This window comes from Hypanus sabinus, chromosome 27 (assembly GCF_030144855.1).
Source record: "Hypanus sabinus isolate sHypSab1 chromosome 27, sHypSab1.hap1, whole genome shotgun sequence".
In the NCBI taxonomy this organism is placed as follows: Eukaryota; Metazoa; Chordata; class Chondrichthyes; order Myliobatiformes; family Dasyatidae; genus Hypanus; species Hypanus sabinus.
The window spans coordinates 39,736,042-39,753,392 of record NC_082732.1 but is presented as its reverse complement, the minus strand read 5'-3'; the positions used below and the strand labels follow the sequence as shown (position 1 = coordinate 39,753,392).

The 17,351-nt window shown below is 42.0% G+C and overlaps 1 protein-coding gene across 4 annotated transcripts in view; it reads left to right on the top strand.

Annotated features, from left to right (window-relative positions):
• spsb1 (splA/ryanodine receptor domain and SOCS box containing 1) overlaps positions 1 to 17,351 on the top strand; it is a 74,870-nt gene that overhangs the window by 50,837 nt on the left and 6,682 nt on the right. For 3 of the 4 annotated variants that reach the window (XM_059952285.1, XM_059952287.1, XM_059952286.1), the window contains exons 2-3: positions 5,423 to 5,470; positions 6,616 to 7,432. In XM_059952285.1, the coding sequence (XP_059808268.1) occupies positions 6,742 to 7,432 (691 nt within the window). In that variant the 5' untranslated portion in view covers positions 5,423 to 5,470; positions 6,616 to 6,741. Of the gene's footprint in view, positions 1 to 147; positions 735 to 5,422; positions 5,471 to 6,615; positions 7,433 to 17,351 lie in introns of those variants that run through there. The other variant, XM_059952288.1, reaches the window with a different exon arrangement.

Here is a 17,351-nt window from a genome sequence, read left to right as displayed (position 1 = left end):
CGCTGCTCCAGTAATACTGAGATGACAACACAAATCTGAATCATTGCTATCCCTTAATCCTACCAATTAATAATTTTTGTTCAACATTGGAAGACTTGCAACACAACTTGTATCAATGCATCTGGGGGGGTGGGGGCGGGTGCCAGTGAAGTAGCATAAATGGTTATCACAGTGCTTTACAATATCAGCGACTCGTTCAGTTCCCTCTGCAGCCTGTAAGGAGTTTGTATGTTCTTCCTGTGACCATGTGGGTTTTCTCTGGGTGCTCTGTTTCCTTCCACATTTCAAAGACGTACCAGTTGGTAGGTTAATTGATCATTGTAACTTGTCCTGTGATTAGGCTAGGCTTAAATTGGGGGTTGCTGGGCAACGGGGCTTGACGATCCGGTTGGCCTTTTCCACGCTGTTTCTCAATTTTAAAAAAATAAATAAATTCTGAAAGAACAGTTGATAACAGATGCTGCTGGTGTTAATGCCCATCAGATTAGCTTGATGCATAGTTAATTTCAACAGGTGTATTCATGGCAAAACCAGAGATGTTAAGTTTCTTGTTCACCTTGTCAATTTGGAGGATATTTTTCAGGACCCTTGTGGGACCTTGCAGCCTGTGTTGTAGCAACGGTGGGATCATCTGTTACACTTCATGGTGGATTGATGCAAAAGAAAGATTTCACTGTTCTTTTTTTGCATAGTGTTGGAGACATGGTGGAAAAATGGCTTGAATTGGTCATAAGGTGAGCATTTGACAGGCCATCTTGGAGACTGTGCTTTTTGGCATGGGATGCTCTGGACTCTCTTGTTCCAACTGAAATTGTATGTAGTCGAATTGATCCTGATCCCAAGGCTCTGGAAAAAGCATTGCCCCTCCAAAGATGCTGCCAGTAGTAGCAATTTTTGCCTTTGAATAGATTAGCAACTTGAACATTTCTGTTACTTTTAAAAATAATGCATTTAAATTTAGAGTAGCTGGATAGAGATGTGTCTCTGCCAAAGGTACAAGCTGCTCCTGCCCTTCGTTAGCCCGCAGGCCACCCTTGGGCAAAGTGTAGCACCTGCTTAGTCCCTACCCCGATCAGGGTGACATGAAGCCATGGGAGCAGCTGGTGCATATCACAAGTCCTGGTTATGCGACCACTGAATCCAGGCAGACAATCTCTGAAGAGTATTGATATTGGCTGGGGTTACCTGTCTTCTGAAGACACCGTCCGGAAGAAGGCAATGACAAACCACTTCCTTAGAAAAATTTGCCAGAAACAGTTGTGGATATGGAAAGACCATAATGATACATGCAAATTGTTCGTTAGTGTAAGCTTTTTTTTCCAGTATTTTTCCTGATATTATTTTGCCCTTCAACTCTTCAGATGGCTCTCTGTGTGGAATGCTATAGAGTTACCCTGTCATTCTATAGTAATATTGTAAAGGGTACAGTGGAAAGAAAGGAGGGTAGTGGATCACGGATCAAGTGGGTCATGTTCTCCAAAGGGGTTGTCTTTTGGCGGGTCCTCAGGTGTCTGTAGGGACCGATCCAGATCCACATACTCTGGTACAGGGTGGGCAAGAGTAAGTAGTGGCTGTCGTCAGTGGTTGGTTGGTTTGTCCCTCCTTTCACAGCTGCCCCTTGTTCTCTACAGCACAGTGGTGGCCTGAGGATTTACTGGTGAGAAGTAATCACTGAAAGTATGACAGATGATTTCAATAAACATTGTACATATTGGCTGCATACTTTCTGTTGGCAGATCTGTAGTTCAGAAATTTCATCATAGAACTTTCCAGCTTGAAAATGGGCCCTTTGGCCCAATCTGCCCCTACTGACCAAGGTGCCTGTCTGAGCTGTTCCCATTTGTCTGTGTTTGGCCCATACCCAATTTGCCTGTCCATTTTGCTGTCTCAATATCTTTAACCATTTATAAATCAGAATCTGGTTTATTATCACTGACATTATATTGTGTATTTTGTTGTTTTGCAGCAGCAGTACAGTGCAATAAGTAATCTCTGTAAGTTACAATTTAAAAGTGCAAAAAGTTAACATGGTGTTCCTGGGTACGTGATCTGTTCAGAAATCTAATGGATGAGGGAAAAATAGCAGCTCCTAAAACGCTGTGTATCCCTTCAGGATCCTGTACCATGTCCCTGATAGTGAGGGCCCTGCTTTTACCACTTCTACTAGCAGCTCATTCCACGTGTTCACCAACCCTGTGTGTCCATCACCCCTCATCCTCTTGAAAATTTTCCCCTTGCGCCGTGTGTTCATTGCTTTTACAGCTACAGGCATTTTGGGATCCTGATGTAAATGTTAGGTGTTGCTATAAGCATCTCAATTTTCAAATGGGGAATTCCTCCTGCTTTAAAGCAAGGATTCTTGCCAAGGCTCACAATGGCTTATTTAAAAGAATGTAGTTTTGATTTTTTTAACTGCCACTCAGTTACAATTTGAATTGAGTGTTTTAAGTAAATTTAAGAATGGAAGGGATGGTGGAAATGCACAATAAATTTGGCTAGAGTTGCCAGGAGACAGCATACTGTATTGTTGTCCATTACACCACCAGAGTCCTCCACCTCTGGCAGTGTTCAGGGCTTCCTTCATGTCTGTGCTTCCTCCTGGTTTTCACAACTGGCAGTCATTTAAGTCCCAGGCAGCAACTTAGAAATGCCGTCACACTCAGATGTCAAAGGATTCTAAATTGCTGTGTCCATAGCAATTTTATTTTACCAGACGGGTTTTTAACCCTGAGCTGAACCCCTGAACCTGGAGGCCTGGTGGACCACTCTTAGTCTGGCCTCTCCCCTTTGACCTGTTGATATGGGTGACCCACCACAGCTCAGAGCCTGACTCCAGCCAGCAAGGCTCTCTGGGTCTTTGAGGCATACAAGCCTCCAAACCCTGTAACAAGGTTGTGGTCCTCTTGGAGTAAAATACTGTATGCACAACGTAGAATTCCAAGTTTTTATTTCCTTTTCAGATTGTTGCTTCACTGTCCTCCATGGAGCTTGTACAGAAAAAAAATTACTCTTGGGGTCAGAATTAAATCAAATTGCTGAAGTATATACATTTTGTCCATGGTAATTTTAGTTGATACTGTGGGGCAATAAGATTTTGATTATACTATCACTACCTTGATTTGGGTTGTCAGTGCAGCAGAGTCCCTATCCATACCCTCACTCTCTGAGGACGTGAGAACAGTCATCTCCAGCGTAAAGCACCTCCGTTCGTCATCTGTGAGGCATTTTCTGAGTGGCTACAGTAGCCGTGGTCAGCTTCTTGTGCTAATCCCTTGGCCTTCACTTCCCCTAAGTTAATGCACTTCAACCTGTGACATCCCCCCCACCCCCCAAACTCCACCACCTTTCTTCCATGAACGTTGATTCTCATTCTGTCATCTTCCCTGGTATACCGCTAAACCCTTTCCTAATCTGCCATCCAAATTACTGGGGCAATGCAGTGGCAAAGCAATTGGCATCACTCATTACTGTACCAACTTTTTGAAATTCAGTTACCGCTGGCTGTAAGGAGTTTGTCCAGTTTTCCCGCGACCTTGCGGGTTTACTTCAGGTGTGCTGATGTCCTCCCACATTCGAGAGGTGTATGGGTTAGTTGTGGATATGCTTTATTGGTGGCAGAGGCAAGGTGATAGTTACAGGCTGTCCCTAGCACATCCACAGACTGTTGGTTGCTGATGCTAAAGCAATGCATTGCACTGTTTCAGTGTACATGTGACAAATCTAATCTTTCTTTGTCAGTCCATCCTAGGGTTTAATGTTACCCTTTATGCTTAAACAATGCTAGTGGGGCACTTTGTTGTAGCCATTTAAAATCGGCTTAATGTGAGAGGAGATTGACCCGAATGGTATTTCTCTACACAATTGTATCATGTATGTGCTTGCCTTTTATTCTAATTCAGTCAATTGCACTGGTCTTGTATCTACATTCCAACTTTAACTCTCCAAATGTAAAGTTCTTAGTTGACTGGTGCCTCTATTGGCCTCAGATGCCAGAAAAAAAGTTAGCGGAGTCTCAGGGAATTGTTGTGCCTATGTTTGTCCTTTCTGGAATGCTAGCTATTAAATATAAATGCTTTTGAGTCAAATGCTCTTATTGGTTCTCAATGACTTTTGATGTATTGCTTCTCTAGTAAATGGTTCCCAAACAACTGTATCAAGGAGCTAAGCTATAGAATTCAAAAATCATGTGCCAAGGCTGTATTTGGGGTTGGTGCTGTCATTTTTGGGAGGTGATGTATGGGCTGATTATTTGGATTAACATTATTGTATCCTTTTATGGTTGTCTATATTGAAATGTGTGCATCATAGTTCATAGTGCCTTCTAATATCTTAGATGCTTTGTAACAATGGATCGTGTGAAGTTTAAGTTTCAGATTTACTAGGTGGTTGAGAATGAAGTGTTTAATCTATTAAAATTAGTATTGCCTGTTGGAATAGCATTCCAAGAAAAGCAGCTGGGGAGTTCTTGCTGCACGTACAAGAAGTTGACCACTTGTCAAAACTCATTTTCCAAGCAATCTTTATGTTTCTAGAGATGCAGTGTGGAACAAGCCTCCCAGCCCAATGAGCTGCGGCACCCAGCAACTCACCTATTTAACCCTAGCCTAATCACAGGGCAACTTACAATGACCAATTAATGTTTTAACCCATTTATCTTTGGACTGTAGGAAGAAAACCAGAGCACCCAGAGGAAACCCACAGGGAAAGAATGAATAAACTTCCTTACAAAGGATGCTGGAATTGAACTCCCAACACCCCAAGCTGTAATAGCATTGTGCTAACTCCTGCACTACCATGGTGCCTAAAGAATAGATGATTATTGAACCACAATCTAAGTGGTGCAAGAATGGTGAAAATGTAGGATGTGTATCATACCTGTTTATACCTTTGCCTCAACTGCTTTGGCCACAGTAGTTACTGGAGAATAGTTCACACTACTCTGAAGGATTGGTGTGTCTGTCAAATGCTGACTTGCTCCCAATATATAATATGCATTCACACTGTCATGCCAACTTGATTGCTTCCTTACTAAGAATACTCTTTGCTGGTATTGCAAACAGGGCAAGTCTGTCCTTCTGACTTTCTACAGTGCTGTCTTTGGTAATGCTTTATAGAAACATAGAAAACCTGCAGCACAATACAGGCCCTTCGGCCCACAAAGTTGTGCCAAACATGTTCCTACCTTAGAAATTATTAGGCTTACCCATAGCCCTCTATTTTTCTAAGCTCCATGTAACATTTATTTTGACTTGGAATTGTGAATTTTACAATATTGGCTCCAAGTGTGCATATAAACTATTTTTAAGATAATATTTGGTGTGCAAATTGCATTGGAATGCAGACTATATTAAATTAAACTCCTACTATATAGATTCTCATGTTGCTACTGATTACATAATGTGTGATTTTTTTTCTCTTTCAGAGAATTTGTCAGCATGTTTTGGCATTGTGGTGATTAAAGCAATGTGAGGTATGCTAGTTTATTGCATGATACAAGTTTTTAAAATTGCTGACCATGGAATGTTCTAATTGGGAAACTGTAAACGGAGTGTTTTCTTGGGGTAATCATGATTCTGATTGATACAGTAAAGGTCAAGTGGTCATTCTTTCAATGATTAATAACCAAGGATTGAAATGTCTCATACCAGAAGACCTGCATTTAAAATGAGGGAGGGGATAATTTCAAATGGGGGGGCATTTTTTTTGTTGGGGGGAGAGGGTGATGGGTGCCTGGAACATATTGTCTGGGGTGCTGGTAGAGGCAGAAACATTAGGGACTTTTAAGGAATGTTTCGAGTGAAGAAAATGGAAGGATATGGATATTGGAAGATAGCAATTGGATTACTAATTTAATTACAACATTGTGGGCTGAAGGGCCTGTTTCTGTGTTTTACTGTTCTATGTTCTGAGTCTTGTAGTGCAAAAGAATGGATTAAGATTCAAGTTTAAAGAATTTTTCTAAATAATCTTGTAAATGAATGCATTGTAATCTAACTTCTGAAGACATTCTAGAAGCTACACTTGTTAGGGGTGGCTTTAGGGATAGTAAACACCAGTTATCATTCAAATTCTGAATTCTGCAATTCCTTAGAAGGTTTTAAATGTAAGCTCACTTTGTAAGGGAGAGAACTCCTTGGTATTTTTCTGTTCTAATGTCTGTAATGAGGGATTTAATTACAAAAAAATAAGATTTCAGCAAATACAGCATGGAGTTATGAAATGACTCGTGTTTGAAAAATCCACGGATTTCTTTTGAATATACCCTTACAGCATGTTTAACAGGAACCAGTCAAGGTGCACTTGGGTTTCATAACTTTAAGGTCCTAAGCTGAAGGTTAATCAACAGAGTAGGTGAAGAGTTATTTGACACTGAGAAATGCCTATTGCATAAGTCAGAGTGTAAATAAGTGAGTCTTTCTTAGATGGGCAACCTTTATGAAATGGGATACTGCAGGAGTCTATGCTTGGAGCCCCGGCTATTTGTTATTTTCATCAACAATTTGTCATTTGGTCTCTTTTGCCATATTTCCTAGTTTGACTGAATATTACCTATACAACTTGCCCCACAATCAACATCTGTTTGATACGTCTTTTTAATTTGCTTTTGTACTTCAGGAAGTAAGGATACATATCCACCATCACCTGGTGCTTTGACCAATTTGAGAAAGTTTGAGGTTGAGGAGATCAAAAGTCCTGGTTGAAAAGTTTGGTTGTTTGACTTTTTGCTCTTGACGTTTAACCATGGGGCAAAGAGTTGCCGTTGGACTCAAGACTGTGGATGTGCGGGATCCTTACCGACCTCTTCGGCACGAGCAGCAGGGACTTGACTATTGTAAGCCAGCTCGACTGGACATGTTATTGGACATGCCTCCAGTTTCTTGTGATGTCCAGCTATTGCACTCGTGGAACAATGATGACCGATCACTGAATGTATTTGTAAAAGAAGATGATAAGTTAATATTTCACCGGCACCCTGTGGCGCAGAGTACTGACGGTATCCGAGGCAAAGTTGGATACACCAGAGGACTACATGTGTGGGAGATTACTTGGGCAATGAGACAACGGGGGACACATGCAGTAGTTGGTGTTGCTACAATAGATGCTCCTTTGCATTCTGTAGGTTACACAGCACTTGTTGGAAGTAATTGTGAATCTTGGGGTTGGGACCTTGGACGCAACAAATTATACTTTGACGGCAAAAATCAGCCGAGCCAGACTTATCCAGCGTTCTTGGAGCCCCATGAGACCTTTATTGTGCCTGATGCATTCCTGGTAGTTTTGGACATGGATGAAGGAACCTTGAGTTACATGGTGGATGGACATTATCTGGGAGTAGCATATAGAGGACTTAAAGGAAAAAAACTTTACCCCATTGTAAGTGCCGTCTGGGGTCACTGTGAAATCCGACTGCGCTACATTAACGGACTTGAACGTAAGTAATAATTTATTATTAGACCCTTTTGCTTACAGCTTTCCTCATGAAAGGTAAGTTTTTAAAAATGTTTATAATCTGATTTCCAAATATTCTGCCACATTACAAATGCAAATTTCTCAAATCAAATTACATACATCACCATATCCAGCCCTGATTTATTTTCTCATGGGAATTCACAGCAAATACAAAAAAAACTATAGAATCTATGAAGGACCACACCCAACATGATGGGCAGACAATGTCCAAAAGACGAGAACTTGTGCAAATCCAAAAATAAATGAGCAATAAGTATTGAGAGCATGAGATGAAAAGTCCGTGAAAGTGAGTCTGCAGGTTATAGGAATAGTTCAGTGATTCATTCAGGTAAGTTATCCCTCTGATACAAGAGCCTGATAGTTAATGTTAATATCTGTTCCTGACCCTGGTGGTGTGGGTCTTGAGGCTCCTGTGTTTTCCTGATGGCAGCAGCGAGAGAACAGGGCTCTTTTTAATACAATGTAAATACAATTGCAAATTCTATTTTAAATGTGATTGAGTAGATGTTCAATCAGACATACTTTGAGTGATTACAGTTTTTTTCTAATATGGCCATTTTTACTTGGTCAACAGGCAATGTGGTAAGCCTCCAACACCACTTTATTATTATTAAATCATCTGGGTGGGAGCTGGATGTTAGGTTTGTTTTGATTCTACAGGTTGGGTTTTTAATTACAGCCTGGTTTGAATGAAGTATCTCTATTCTAAGCAACACACATAAAGGAGGAACTCAGCAGATCAGGCAGCTTCTATGGAGAAGGGAGAAAAGGATTTGACATTTTTGAGCTGAGACCCACTATTCTAGGAACTTGTAGGATATAGTACTTTTAATATAGCCTATCCAGAAAATACATATAATAAGTAATCAAAATGTCATCAGCATTCAGAGAGGTGGTGTCCATGTAGATTAAACACAGAAAACAGAATAGTACAGCACAGGAACAGGCCCTTCAGTCCACAAAATTGTGCCGAACCAATTAAATTAGTAATCAAATGGCCAATTAAACTAATCCCTTCTGCCTATGCAGTGTCCATGTCCTTCCATTTTCCTCGTATGCCTGTCTAAACATCTCTTTAAGTCTGTAATGTATCTGCCTCAAGTAATAGTGGACCTTGATTTCATTTTCTTTCTTCTCCCACGAGTTTTGAAGTGCACAATGACCTGATTCTGGAGGCAGCAACATTCTTCCAAAACCTTGCTGAGATAAAGTTTCTTTCCTGCTGTGAGTTTGAAAGTATAGAAAGCAGAATCTATAGATGGCCCCAACCACATGCTTCTGCTTATTTTGATGGTATATTTTGGCAGCTTTTGTTAAAAGCTTAAGCATTTCAAAGATGAAAGTTGCTCACCTGTAGGAAAGTGTCCAAGGTGAAATAGATTCTGCTGCGTGCACACACTCCCTGTGGCCACTTGATTAGGTACAGAGTAGAACCCAGTGTGGTCTTCTGCTGTTGTTGCCCATCCACTTGAAAGTTTGACGTGCATGTTCAGAGTGGCTCCTCTGGACACCACTGTTATAGCATGTGGTTATTTGAGTTACAGTCTCCTTTTCTGTCAGCTTGAACCAGTCTGGCCATTCTCCTCTGACCTTCCTCATTAACAAGGTGATTAGGCACACAGAACTGCCACTCACTGGAAGTTTTTTGTTTTTCACACCATTCTCTAAACTCTAGAGATTGTTGTGCTTGAAAATCCCAGGAAATCAGCAGTTTCTCAGATAATCAAACTACCCCGTGTGGCACCAATAATCATTCAACAGTCCAAGTCACTTAGATCAATTTCTTCCCCATTCTGATGTTTGATCTTGAACGACAGAACCTCTTGACCATGTCTATGTACTTTTATGCATTGCATTGCTGCCACATGATTGGTTGAGATTTCCAGCACGCATGCTCATTGATGCAAATGAAGTGGTCACTGTATAGTTGCTTGAATTGAGCAATGATAAAGTAACTATTCAACACATTTAACAATCAACTGTTTCTCTGGAGTATACTTAAACATAACAAGTTGACATCAGGGATGTAAGAACAGATTGTGGAAAAAGGTTTAATCATTTGTTTTATCATTTCATCAGTTCTGGCCATTTCATTATGGGAGAGATGTGGAAACTTCAGAGGGTGTAGAGGGGATTTACCAGGATGTTGCTTGCATTAGAGAGGATGTCTTATGGCGATGGGTTGAGTGAGAGTTGCTCTCTTTGGAGTGAAGGAGAATGAGGGGTGATTTGATAGAGGTGTACAAGATGAAGGGCATAGGAGAAGTGACAGCCAGAGATTTGTTCCCAGGGTGGAAATGGTTAATACGAGAAGTGATTGGAGGAAAGTATAAGGAGCATGTCAGGGATAGTTTGTTTTTTAAGTGGTGGGTGTATGAAACACCCTGTCAGGACTGGTAGTAGAAGCTGACACATTAGGACCACTTAAGAAATTCTTATGTAGGCACATAGAAAAATGGAGGATATGTAAGAGGGAATTATTAGATTAATCTTCAAGTAGATTTAAAAACCCTGCACAATTTTGTGTGCCTGTACTGTGTTGTACTGCGCTGTTCTGTTTTCTAAACCTTTTCCCTCCATTTCATTTCCTTTTTAAGGGTGTGTCAGAGCACTTGTTTCAGCAGTTGATGATGGTTACCAGTAGCGGAGTAGTGTTAAAATGGGCAGTTAGCAGTCTGGAATTAAAGCTCTGATCAGTTTGTAGAACTGGAGGGGATCTGCCAAGGGGAAGATTTGGTGGGATTTAAATGTCCAGTTTGTGGCTGAGGTATTCCTTTCCTAATTGAGACCAGTGTGTTTCAGGAAGGACAGGATTGTGGAGATTAGGGAAGTAGACTTTCAGCAGACCTTTTCAGCAGACCTTGGGTAGGGGGTCAGCAGACTGGTCTAAATGTGGAGTGTTTGATACATAGATTTGTCCCTGAAACCTGCAACAGTGGACAGTTTGTGGTCTGTACACAAACACTTCAGAACTGTAAATAGGTGATTTATTCAGTTCTACTTTATATCCTGGGTTCAATTATCCTTTGCCCTTGGATCTTGCTGGAGAAAAATCAAAAATGTATTGGTGCATTCAACTGGATGTGGAGAACAGTGTGAAGTTCACCATTTATTGGTAAATTAAAGCTTTTATCTTTTGAGCTTAGTTGCCATTGGGTCTCTGCTGATCCTTGTAGTTGACTATCTGAAAAAGCTTCGTAATCAGATAGAGGAAATTCAAATGCTTTACATGCTGGTCAAAAAATTGCAGTCAAGGTTTCCTCAAATGTCACAAAGCTCTAAAACAAGATGTATGTTTAGACTGTTTAAATTGCCAAAAGGGGCTAGTGTGGTTTATTTTGAACTTTGAATTTTGGGCAATTTTTGAACCCTTGGGCAAGATGTAGTACCAACTTAGCCACTCCCCCTTCCCCATGATGGAATGACAAAAGGCTTGATGGGCTGAATAGTCGAATTCTGCTTCTGTCTAATGGCCTCTTTTCAGTCAGGGATCCCTTGCTGTTCATATGACTGAGGCAAGTGGGTGAAACTGGTGCGAATGATATGAAAATGGTACATCTTTTAACTGCAAGTAAAAGGAAAGTGTTCTCAAGATGCAAGTTTAAAGTCAGGATGGTTGATCAAAGTAGCCCCAGTTGTGACTTCTACATAGAACAGAAATATTTCTAACAAAAAGCCTAAAGGCTCCATACACACTGAAGCCAATGAGGACAATAGGCATGGGCAACACTTACACCAGCAATGGTGGGACAGATAAAGTAAGGTTAAATCAAAGTCAAAGTAAGTTTATTATCAAAGTGCACATAGTATGTCACTATATACTACTTTGATATTAGTTTTCTTGTAGGCATTTACTGGAAAATAAAGAAATGCAATAAAACTTATGAAAAGCCACTAAGACTGACACAACCAAATTGGACACAAAAATTGGACAATTTTTTAAAAAAACAATGAATACTACTAAAAACATACTCTAAACAATACTGAGAACATGACTTGTAGAGTCCTTGAAGTGTGTCTGTAGATCGTGGAAACAGTTCCGTGTTGGAGTGAAGATATCCATGCTGGTTCAGGAGCTTAATGGCTGTAGAGTAACTGGTCATTACATTAACTTTTCCATACAGCAACAAGTTTAATTTCAGATTAAGATTTATTCTGAAAATGCATGAGCATGAAGATTTGGTCAAGGAACTGGACAAGGTTTTGACAGTTTTCAAGCAGAACAACTAGACCATAGGTCGTAGGAGCTGAATTAGGCCATTCAGCCCATAGAGTATGCTTTGCTATTCCATTATGGCTGATTTATTGTCCCTCTCAACCCCATTCTTCTGCCTTCTCCCTGTAATCAAGAACCCATCAACCTCCCTTTTAATGTACCCAATGATTTGTCCTTCACAGCAGTTGTCGCAGCAATTTCCAGATTCACCATCCTCTGAAGAAATAAATTCCTTTTCATCTCTATTCTAAAGGGATGTCCTTGTTTTCCGAGGTTGTGTCCTCTGGTCCTAAACTCTCTCACATCCTCTCTGTTTAGGTCTTTCAATATCCAAAAGATTTCAGTGTGATTCCCTTCTCCCCCACCACCTCCCATTCTTAACTCCAGCGAGTACAGGCCCGGAGACGTCAAATGTCCTCATGTTAATCCTTTCATTCCCAGGATTGTTAACTCCAGTTAATTAATAGTTGCAATTAACTTCACTGATCTACCACTTGCAAAGTTCAGCATTGAAAATTGAACCTAGATTAGGAAGATTTTCAGCCTGGTCACTTAAATTTTGTTAGACATGCTATTGGGAAGTATGTAGAAACTTTCAAAGAGACCAGAAGTATTACAGATTGTCTGTATTCAAGGCAGATTGAAAACTTGTGTACTTTGATGCAAGTGCTTTGAAAAAGAATTAGATTAAGGATAGGCAGTGACTGGAATGGGAACTGTTGTTAAAGTGGACTGTGGTGATAACAATGGTTTGAGCTGTGTGGAATGTATTCTGCATATAACACATTTCAAACAACACCTCCAACATGAAGTATCCTAAAACTCCTCAAAGATTTAATTTAACACCAAGCCACAGAAGAAGCGAAAAATAAAATCCTGAACACGAGATCCTACAGGTGCTAGAAATCTAGAGCTACACATAGAATGTGCTCAAGGAACTCAACAGGTCAGGCAACATCTATAGAAAGAAATGACGATCCAACTGAAATTCTGGGCTGACGTGCTTCATCAGGTCTTGCAATCCTAGGCAAGCAGCTTTCAAAAGCGAACTCTTTTGGTTCAGGGTGGGAGATCCAGACTGTGAGGCAAAGCCGTGAAACGTACAGTTCGATGTGGCCAATGATGGTGTTTCAGTTTTAATTGTTTTGCTGAAGCTAGCAGTGCAGTTATATAGTGTACAAACTGCTAGGTTAAATTTAGAGGATAAGCGGTGTATAGGGTGATAAGAGCCATTGATGGTGGACAGCCAGTGCCTTTTTCCCAGGGTAGAACTGGCTAATACGAGGGGACATAATTTTAAGGTGATTGGAGGAAAGTATAGGGGGATGTTAGAGGTAAGGTTTTTAGAGGTGGGTGCACTGAACATCCTGCCAAGGGTGGTGGTAGAGGCAGATACATTAAGGACATTTAAGAGACTCTGAGGCACGTGGATGATAGAATATTGAAGGGCTGTTTGGGAGGAAAGGGTTAAATTGATCTTGGAGTAGGTTAAAAGCTTCATATGGCATGGTGGGCCAAAGGGCCTGTACTGAACCGTACTACTCTAAGATCCAAGTTTGGTACAGTTAAAATTAAGGTTCTCGTTCACTTTTGGAGCTTGATTTTTTTTAAGTTATTTCTGCTTGAGGTAGGATAGATCATTTATCTTACAGTGACTAAAGCAAGGTTGTTAATACTAATGAGAATTAACCATAATGATGGGGCCAAAGAAAAAAGCTGTTCTCAATTCCTCTTTGAATGGGAGGATGGTTTAATTTCCAGCACTTCTGTATTTTTAATTGTGACATCAACTCTAGATGCAATATTGAGGCATTTGTTAGCAGGCAAACATTCTGACTAGATACAAAGTTCCTAACAGTTTTTATACCATGGACCCTCTACCATTAACAGAGGGGTCTAGAGACCCCAGGTTGGGAACCCCTGATCTAGGTTATATAAACCAATGCAACTTCTCCATGGTGTTCATGATTAATTTCTTTTTGAATGACCTGAAGTTGTTTGAAAGCCTATAGATTTGCTGGGACAATCCTGTTTAGGTGGCAATGGCAAATATTAGATAGACAATAGTAATGTTCCCTGTAAATTATGAAATCTATATACCACTATAATTAGCGTATAGTGATTGTCCTGTAAACAATAGTATGTGATGACATCCAGTGTTGATGGCAAGTTGGAGGAAAAGCAGGGCATGGCATCATCTACTGGCCTGAGCTCCTTCTCTGTCCTCACCACTTTTTTCTGGCTTCTTCTCCCTTCCTTTCCAGTCCTGATGAAGGGTCTCAGCCTGAAACACCTTCAGTTGTTTATTCCCCTCCATAGATGCTGCTTGACCTGAGTTCCTCCAGCATTTGCATGCTGCTCTGGATTTCGAGCACCTGCAGAATCTCTGGTGTTCCTAATGTTTGGTTCATCCAGTACCCCAGTTTGAGTTGGTATCACCACGTTGTCAGGATATAAACCGCTTGGCCCGAAGCATCAACCACTTATTCATTTTCATAGATGCTGTCTGACCTGCTGAGTTCCTCCAGCACTTTGTGTATGTTACTCTCTGGATTTCCAACATCTGCAGAATTCAGTGTTAATGAAAGACTGTTCTGACTGTTCATTAGGATCGGGGTTGCTATCGTACAACGTAGTTGTCTGCAGCAGCACAAAATGTAAGAACAAGAGTAATCTTTACTCTGGTCAGTGTGACAGTTCTCAGTTCTGGATTTGTTGATATCAAACTTTAATGATGAATATGACCAGGTCTTGACTACTGTAACTATTATTCAAATAACAACATACACAAAATGCTGATGGAACACAGCAGGCCAGGCAGCATCTTATAGGGAGAAGCGCTGTCGACGTTTCGGGCCGAGACCCTTCGTCAGGACTAACCGAAAGGAAAGATAGTAAGAGATTTGAAAGTAGTGGGGGGAGGGGGAAATGCGAAATGATAGGAGAAGACCGGAGGGGGTGGGATGAAGCTAAGAGCTGGAAAGGTGATTGGCGAAAGTGATACAGAGCTAGAGAAGGGAAAGGATCATGGGACGGGAGGCCTAGGGAGAAAGAAAGCAGGAGGGGTGGGGGGGAGAGCACCAGAGGGAGATGGAGAACAGGCAAACAACTAAATATGTCAGGGATAGAGTAAGAAGGGGAGGAGGGGCATTAACGGAAGTTAGAGAAGTCAATGTTCATGCCATCAGGTTGGAGGCTACCCAGCCGGTATATAAGGTGTTGTTCTTCCAACCTGAGTTTGGATTCATTTTGACAATAGAGGAGGCCATGGATAGACATATCAGAATGGGAGTGGGTCGTGGAATTAAAATGTGTGGCCACTGGGAGATCCTGCTTTTTCTGGTGGACTGAGCGTAGGTGTTCAGCGGAACGGTCTCCCAGTCTGCCTCCCTCACCACCAGTCTGTGTCGGGTCTCACCAATATATAAAAGGCCACACCGGGAGCACCGGACGCAGTATACCACACCAGCCGACTCACAGGTGAAGTGTCGTCTCACCTGGAAGGACTGTCTGGGGCCCTGAATGGTGGTGAGGGAGGAAGTGTAAGGGCAGGTGTAGCATTTGTTCCGTTTACAAGGATAAGTGCCAGGAGGGAGATTGGTGGGAAGGGATGGGGGGGACGATTGGACAAGGGAGTTGCGTAGGGAGCGATCCCTAATAAAAGCAGAAAGAGTGAGGGAGGGAAAAATGTGTTTGGTAGTGGGATCCTGTTGGAGGTGGCGGAAGTTACGGAGAATTATACGTTGGACCTGAAGGCTGGTGGGGTGGTAGGTAAGGACAAGGGGAACCCTATCCCAAGTGGGGTGGCGGGTGGATGGGGTGAGGGCAGATGTGCGGGAAATGGGAGAGATGAGTTTGAGAGCAGAGTTGATGGTGGATGAAGGGAAGCCCCTTTGTTTAAAAAAGGAAGACATCTTCCTCGTCCAGGAAAGAAAAGCCTCATCCTGAGAGCAGATGCGGCGGAGACGGAGGAATTGTGAGAAGGGGATAGCCTTTTTTCAAGAGACAGGTTGGGAAGAGGAATAGTCCAGGTAGCTGTGAGAGTCTGTAGGCTTATAGTAGATATCAGTAGGTAGGCTGTCTCCAGAGATGGAGACAGAAAGATCAAGAAAGGGGAGGGAGGTGTCGGAATGGACCAGATAAATTTGAGGGCAAGTTGAAAGTTGGAGGCAAGGTTAATGAAGTCGACGAGCTCAGCATGCGTGCAAGAGGCAGCGCCAATGCAGTGGTCTCACTACCAGCCAAGCCAAGCTGTAGTGGCCAATTCTAGGCAAACCAATTGCCACTGCTGGTGAATCCCACAGATTTGTTCTATTTGCATGACGCATCCTCAGCTCCAAAAATGATTGCTTCAGAAGTCAAAGATGTGCATTCGATTTGTTATTAACAATTAGTAAATATACAATCTTGAAGTGATGAAACTTGAGCATACCCAAGTGAAAGTTGAGTATAATTCAGCATTCAACCAAAGATATGGCCTCAGTCAGCCCTCAGCTGCATAATGTACAGAACAAAACACCAATACGTAACTTTTCCCTTCACATTTGCCACTCCCCAACTCGTGTCTTGTTACCGTAATAAATGTGCAACACAGAAATACAGAGCAGATAGAGAACAGATACCTGTCTCCTACACAGGTCTTGGTGTTTGTTGATGAGTTCTGGCAGTGAGACATTCTGCCAGATGGTCTGGACAGTCCACTTGGGTAACCACCCCACTGAGCCCTTCTCCCACAGGGTCTGCTGGATGTTCTGTGCTGGCCACTGCCTGATGGATTTGTCATCAAAGGTGGTGGTTTGGAAGAACTTTTCCACGAATGACAGGTAATGTGGTAGCTGACTGCAGAGCAACTGGGCCGATCTCATCAGTCAACATTGGGGACAGGTAGCTCCTCACACATGGTGGCACTTGGTACCCATGTACTTTGGTTCCACACACAGTCTGATGCAGCCGCACACGACTGGTTGTAAGGATGAGGGGTGACGTTGGGTACAATATTGTCCAAAGGTGTGTGCTTCGTAACTTCCTCCATCATGGATCCCCAGATGAACCTGAATGTGGCCAGATGATTTCTGAGATGGGGTGCAGGGGACAGGCCACATCTGCTCCAGGTACAGCAACCCCGATGAGTTCAAATTCTTCCTAGTTACTGAGAGTGAGCAACTCCCCACAGCCCCAGTTTCTATTCTAATCTTCTGCTGGTGGCGCAGTGACATCACCGCCGGACTCCGGACCGAAGGTTCCCAAGTTCAAATCCAGTCGGGCTGCTCCCGGACATGCTTTACATCCGTGCTGTGTTGAGTGTCGAGCTTTCAACTCGGCCTCGTAAAAATAAAACTGCGCTGTGTGTGGGGGACCATCACAGAATCTTTCCTCCAAGACAACCACTTGAAAAAAATAAGCAGTAGCCAAGGCTCTGGCAGAGTATGGCACACAAAAACAATCTCCTGCCAATTCCTGTTACTTGACTTGGCCCCTCTACGAGATCCCCAGCACCTTCAGTAGGTGGAGGATAATGCGTCTTTTCTAAAACAAAACGTTTTTTATTCAAAAATAAAATTATTTACAATGAACCATTCAATGACTTTCAATCCGTTACAGATGTTTCCTCTACATTCCACACTTTCAGCCACTCACGTGGCACTATGTTGGTTCATCTTTAAAC